The sequence below is a fragment of the Notothenia coriiceps genome, unplaced genomic scaffold, assembly GCF_000735185.1.
Source record: "Notothenia coriiceps isolate Sejong01 unplaced genomic scaffold, NC01 NC01_scaffold00010591, whole genome shotgun sequence".
NCBI lineage: Eukaryota > Metazoa > Chordata > Actinopteri > Perciformes > Nototheniidae > Notothenia > Notothenia coriiceps.
Genome location: NW_011343292.1, coordinates 83,088 through 89,754, shown reverse-complemented (window position 1 = coordinate 89,754; position 6,667 = coordinate 83,088). Strand labels below are relative to the sequence as shown.

General features: G+C 42.7%; 1 protein-coding gene across 1 annotated transcript; it reads right to left on the bottom strand.

Annotated features, from left to right (window-relative positions):
* Positions 1 to 540: 540 nt before the first annotated feature.
* Positions 541 to 6,622, bottom strand: LOC104946055 (piezo-type mechanosensitive ion channel component 2-like). Its single transcript, XM_010771801.1, has 7 exons — positions 6,589 to 6,622; positions 4,917 to 5,087; positions 4,732 to 4,809; positions 4,400 to 4,566; positions 3,605 to 3,798; positions 2,544 to 2,717; positions 541 to 1,192 (listed from the first exon to the last, which is right to left on the bottom strand). The coding sequence occupies exons 1-7, from the start codon at positions 6,620 to 6,622 to the stop codon at positions 541 to 543; spliced, it is 1,470 nt and encodes a 489-aa protein (XP_010770103.1).
* Between the last annotated feature and the right edge of the window lie 45 nt (positions 6,623 to 6,667).

Here is a 6,667-nt window from a genome sequence, read left to right as displayed (position 1 = left end):
TGCAGAGCTTGCACGTCACTCCGCGCAAGTTTTCGTTTTGTAGCAAGCAGCAAAATAATTGTAACATGACGTGTTTGAGTTAATTTGCCTACTTAATATCGCAAGTCCTAAAAAAAATTAAATAAAAAAAAATTAGAAAACGAAAATTAAAAAAATCGCACGTCCTACAAAAGTAAAGCAAACTATAATATGTCTTCAAAAAGATTCAAAAAAAAAAAGTCTCAAAGAAGTGCATAAAGACCAAAAACAGGTACAAAACAACCTCAGAGTCAACATGGCTATAAAGAGACAAACAATTAACCCAAAAAGACCAAAAGGAGAACAACGAAAAAACGCAAAACAACTACAAAGAAATGCAGAACGATTACAAGTTGACAAAAACAACAACCTACAGACTTCAACAACATTTACAAAAAGGTTAAAAACTACTTGGTGCAATTTATTTAAAATGATTAAGAAACCAATATAAATCTGCATCAAAGCATCCTGAGACAACTGCTTCGTGTGACTCTTCATGCTAGAAGGCTTCAGTTTGTCGACTCACTTGTTGAGCAGCAGTTCGCTGGCGGTCAGCTCGGTTGTCATGGAGGGCAGCATGAGGTCGGACCTGCTGTCGGAGCGGCTGTCGGAGGTCATCAACATCCGCCCCCCCCTCTTCCTGTCCATGTCGCTTTCGTCGTCGCTCAGCTCCAGGCGGTCGAAGCTGACGGCCTTGCTGTAGCTCGGAGGAATTTCAGCGTCGGACGTTTTGGAAGCGTCTGTGTCAGGAGTGTAAATCAGCCCGACTCTCCCCTCTGTGGGGGTGAAGCCCGGCTGTCCTGCCCCCTCCTCACTGTCAGTGGTGAAGTCCTTCTCCTGAGCGGACTCTGTCTCCTTCACCCTGAGCGAGGGGCCCTCATCTGGGCCGAGGGAGTCCCAGGGAGCCTTCTTTTCTCTCTCCTGCTCCTTTGGTACCTCCATCCCTTCCTCACCTTCCTCCTCCTCCTCCTCCTCCTCCTCCTCCTCCTTTTGGTCCCTGGGGTCTGCATCACTCCAGCCGCCCCCCTCGGCCCCCTCACTCTCGTCCAGCTGTTGGGACTCCCAGGGAGCCGCCTGCTGTTTGTCTTCCCCTTGATCGTGCTCATCCTCCACTTCTTCTATGGTGTCTGTGGTGCCCTGCCTGGAGTACAGCATCACAACCTGGGTCGCTTCACTGCAGGCGGGAAAAAGAGCGGAGTCATACAAAATATTCAAATGATCAAATATCTGCTTGCTTGCACTTCTCTCAGCAGTAGCCAGGTGTGCCCACATACGATAATATAATCTATTACCACATCTTTTGACGCCTTTTTATTTCTAACCATCCGTGAGTTTTGCTGTAACTGAATTATTTTTAACGCTACACCCTACCCATGGATAAGGCATAGGTTTTTCATTTAAATAATAATTAGAACAGATAATAATTTATATTTAATAAATGGCTTATGAGACACTTTTATGTGATTAAAAGCAGTATTAGTGTACAGTATTTTTCAACACGTAAAACATCAGTTAAATGGGTTAAACTACATTTGTATTGAATTAACTGGAGAAAATAAAGAAGCATTGTTTGTTTATATGAACACTGAAACAAGAAAAGTGATATTTATTACAACCCTGAATTACTGCATCGCAATTGCTGAGGAGGAACAGACCATACTTTGTCAGCCTTGTTTACCTCGAGGCTGGACTATTGCAACGCTCTGTATGTGGGTACGGACGAGGCCTCAATTAGACGCCTGCAGCCAGTGCAGAACGCAGCTACGCGTCTTCTCACTGGCCATAAAAAGCGTCACCACATCACCCCAATTCTGGCCTCATTACACTGGCTTCCAATTCGGTTCAGAATTGATTTGAAACTCCTTTTATTTGTTTTTAAAGCACTAAATGGGCTGGCTCTGGCCTATATAGCCAAAATCCTCCATCGCTAAACCCCAGCCAGAGCTTTAAGGTCTGCTGACCAGCTGCTGCTGATAGTGCCCAAGACCAGGCTCAAAACCAGAGGGCACCGAGCCTTCGCAGCAGCTGGCCCTAGGCTCTGGAACACTCTGCCCCTCCATGTGAGGTCGGCCCAGACCCTAGGTTTTTTTTTAAATACACTTAAAACACACTTCTTCTCCCTGGCCTTTTAGTCTGAGCGGAGCACGACTCCTGACTTTTCCCTGTGTGTGATTTTTTATTTGTGCTGTTGTATTTGTTGAAAAGTGTTTTTATTGTATGTACAGCACTTTGGCTCGACCAAAAATCGTTCTAAAAACTTGCTTTATAAATAAAACTTGATTTGATTTGAAACAGCTTTTCATGTCACTGTTATTAGGTAAAAACCTTGTATCTCAAAAATAATAAAAAACAAACATTTTGTTGTTATTTTTGAGTTTTTGACCAGATGCAATAAACAAAATGGAGATACAAAGATACAGCTGAAGTGAGAAATCAACAGGAAATGGATCTGTTGATAAATCATGATTGATGTGGGTGAAGATGAGAACACAGGTGTGTGTGTGGGGGATGCAGAGGCCAGGCACCTGGACATGAAGCTGCTGCAGCTGTCCACGGAGGAGGTGGAGGCGTCGAGGCCGTACATCTTGCGCAGTTTGGGCCGGGCGCGCTCGCTGGTTTTGGGAATGCACTCCGGCATCCCGTCCAGGTCTTCCAGGGTGGATTGGCGAGAAAACAGATTGGTGGCCTCGGTGTACCCACTGAGAGGTGTGACAGGTGATGATTAGTGATGAGGGGAATGAGATGGGGATGTGAGGTCACACTGACAGGGGATACAAAAACGTTGAATCCAACCTTACCATGAAATGAAAAGGAATTCAAACTTCATCATGACAAAACAAAAACATGAGATGCAACCGAGAGTGAGGATGAAATGGTGATGTTATAGAATTTACTTATGCTAGTAATGGCTGCTTTGAAGGGTTGTTTTGACTTTTTCCCATTAACCCCAGGGCTATCTAGCAATGCAAATAGTTTAAGTTGTATTGGCCAAGGGTTTGAAATCTGTCTTATACATTTCAGGGAGTGACGCAAATGGAATATTGTTTGATAATAACATTTTGAAAAATCTAATATTTTTCTCTCTTCTTAAAACCTGGTCAACCAGAAGCAAAACAATTTGCATGTGTTCATAAAAAAAGAGGATAGTAAGTAAACAATTATTGGAGGTACCCAAACCACAAATAAATACACATCTGGAGCTACAAGTGATCATAAGAAAGCACGTTTTAGCATTTAGACAACGTTATGTTTCATTACTTCCTCCTTGACGATGAAACATTTCTTAGCGACAAATCACGTCGAAAAAACTGTGACAAATCTGTACCAATGTGTGACTTGACAGGGTAAGAGCATGGTACATGTTCAATTAATGTCCAGTCATGCTTTGGTCAATAATTATTAACATATTTGTGCAATAGTGTTTATGTATATGGATTTACATTGCTTGTTTTCCTAAGCGTGACGTAAATGTCTTTCTCCTGTGCAGAGAAAAGTTATAATTCTTTAAGTGTACTACCTGAAAAGGAAAGTCCCTGAAACATTGACTCTTTTGGTCTCCCATGTTGCATCGCTTTGCTCAGTGTACCTGGAGATGCTGTCTCTGGAGGCCGTGGAGTCCTGGCTCTCCATGGGGTACGGTCTCCTCCGTCTGCGCAGCCTGGTGGAGGCCGAGGCCGAGTCGTCCTCACTCAGCTGATCCAGGCTGGCCTGGCGGGACATGTTGAGCTTCATGGCCTTCTGGTACAGGACGTGGATGCTGTCTTTGGACGGCACGTTGCCCTGGGGGAAGATAATCATTCAGTGGTCCTCTTAAAAAGGTACAATATGTAATCGTCAGCAACTAGGGCTCTCTTAAACAAACAATCAACAAATGACATTTGATGGAAAGTTGGTTGTTTTCACCGCAATGGCCATCATTTCATTTAGCGTCTCTGGTCAGGATTTCTTTATTGTTAATTATTCAGCAGATTTTTACCGGGAGCACAATTATCTGCACAGATGTCCTTCTCTCCAAAAACAACAACATGGTGTGTAAACAGTTAAAAGCATAGATTATGTCATTTCAAATGAAAGTTTCTTTGACAAAACTTAGGATCCAAAGGCTGCAAGCTTTCCGCCAACATTTGCTAATCTTGGCTGCTACTAACTAAAAGATCTAGATGTCTGATGACTACAATTCTTTATGTGGTTATGGTATATATTTTAAAAGTGTTTATTATACTTGTTTTTTTTATCTTTCGGGATAAGACCGATCATAGGTCTCGTATTTACACATTTTGAAAGTTGAAATGTTATATATTTGACCTTTTATCACATTAAAGGCCTTAAAATAGCTAAGAAACTGTTACATAAAACAAGAATATATTGCATTAAAACATACCTTTTTGACCTCTCTGGACAGCATGCAGCGCTCTATTCGCAGCACCGTGGAGATGTCGATGTACTCTCTGCACATGTCGTTCATCCACTGCGTGAAGCTGTCCACCGTCGTCTGGAAGAGCACGAAGGTGAACTTCAGGATGTTGAACACTCGCTTGATGATGTTATCTGAGGGAGGGAATGAGACACTCGCATTGATAAAACTTCAATACAGAACTTGCTATATTGTGGCTGTTAGTGGCAATGAGAAAATCACAAGGGTTATTCATGATTCAATTCAAGATTTAGTATTTTGACGATGAAATTTAATACCACAAAATCAAGTTAACCAACCTGGACCATTTGGGTTTTCCTCCTCTCGTTTGTCTTGCCCATCTGAGAGCTCACCAAGATCTATGGTCACATGACCTGCTGAAGGACAGTGAAGACACACAGTTACGGTTAAGAGACATTTCCTTCACACACACATGACTTGGAAGTCTGTTTGATTTGAGGTTCTTTCTCCATAACTTGCTTACCATCTTTCTTTTTGTTTTTTTTACGTCTCACTACTTTTGTGTATTTTTTCCAAAATTTGCGTTTCTCTTTGGCTCGTGCTCTTAGCGCAGCTTTGGGGTCAGTGATCCAGGCGTGGTAAAGAAACTGGAGAGCAGAGAGGATCAATGAGAGGAGGTGAAGAAGAGGACTCACTGAGATCAATGATGTCAAAGCAACAACAAATTGAAGGAAGACTTAACAGCGTTTTCTATATTCGCCAATCTTGAAATGTTTAATTAATACACTGAATCCTGCACAAACAGTAGCAAAACACAAAAATTGTCTTTCATTAGGGATCAGGCCCAAATACTAGCGCTAATATTGTCTTGTTAACCTACAAATGGTTTGTTTTTAAAGCAGAAGACAACACGAGAAAGGCAAGGCAAGGCAAGTTTATTTATATAGCAACCAATAACACAACCAATACCACGTCGGAATAAAACTCCAGTTCATGCTACACACTTCAACCACAACCGCATGCAAAAGAGCTCAAAGCATTCCTGTTCCGGCTTGTGTTTGATGATTTACGCCAAATTAGTGCTTGCTTGTGAAAATCAGTGTTCACTGAATCTGTTATTTCTGTTCAAAAAGATCACCAAGCATGAGCTGGAAAGGCAGTTTTGTGGCGTTAGTTGGTACTTTAAAGGTCCCATGTCATGGCCATTTCCACTGATCATAATTCCATTGTTGAGGTCTACTAGAATAGATTTATATTGTGCAATTTTCCAAAATCACTTCGGTTTCTCATACAGCATCTCTGTAAACTACGTGTATTCACTGAATTTCACTCTCTGCCTTTAACGGCTCGTTGTAGCTCCAATAGCTCCAGCCCCCACCCTCCCTTTGAGCCCAGTGTGCTCTGATTGGTCGGGACGTTGTGAATCGCGCTGAGCTCCGTGGAGGTGTGGTTTCCTTGTTTAGCGATACACAGCGAAACACAGCCAAACTCACCCTGAGCACACACAAAGTCACAGCCGAAGTAAAAACAATAAGTGTGGCTTGATATTGAGTAAGAAAAAGGTTGATAAAAGGTTGATAAACGCTGTGAGAATGGGTCTGCAGAGAGAATTTCGCCGCGATCCCAACTGTCTGTTATCAGCCTGCAGCCAGGGAGGAGAGATCAGCAGAGCTGCATGCACTGAGTGTGTGTGTGAGGAAGTCCGTGGATTGGTCAATTTGGACCAATCAGCGGGGGCTTAACGTAACGGCTCCACGGATTGGTCCATTTGGTTTCCGGGTAACGCATGATATTATGAGTTACCCAGAAGTATTATCAATGGACAGTACGTTTTATTCTCTCATAACTAGGTCGTTTTGGTTGGAGGTATTTTCTGTTAGATTTACTCGCTTACTAGGGTGTACTGAGGTTTGCTCTGCCAGGACCGTTTACATGCATAAAAACCTCATAACACACAAGGGACGGTAATAACCGGAAAAGCATGACATGGGACCTTTAAGATGTTCATACAGAGAGCAAGTGTTGTTACTTAGTTGTGGTGTAGTACCTTTTCCTGCCTTCACTAAATACTGCAGGATGGTTCTAGCAGCTTAAAATAGACTTGGCAAAGCTAGAGAGCAGAGGATCAAACTTCCCAATAGCTCGCAGCATGCTATGGGTGATACGTGCGTGGGAGGGGTGTTGTGGTAGGATACCATGTGTGCTCTCGTAGTTATGATGAGTAAACATCATAGATAAGGTAGACATTTGTTAGGGTGGTGTGTGATGACTCGC

Bases quoted from the DNA above. Each gene is read 5' to 3' on its own strand.
- LOC104946055 (XM_010771801.1), bottom strand. From the start codon at position 6,622: ATGTTTACTCATCATAACTACGAGAGCACACATG. The intron at 5,088-6,588 runs GTATCCTACCAC...CATTGATCTCAG, and splicing joins TAACTACGAGAGCACACATG to TGAGTCCTCTTCTTCACCTC. The intron at 3,799-4,399 runs GTATGTTTTAAT...ATCTTCCCCCAG, and splicing joins TGTCCAGAGAGGTCAAAAAG to GGCAACGTGCCGTCCAAAGA.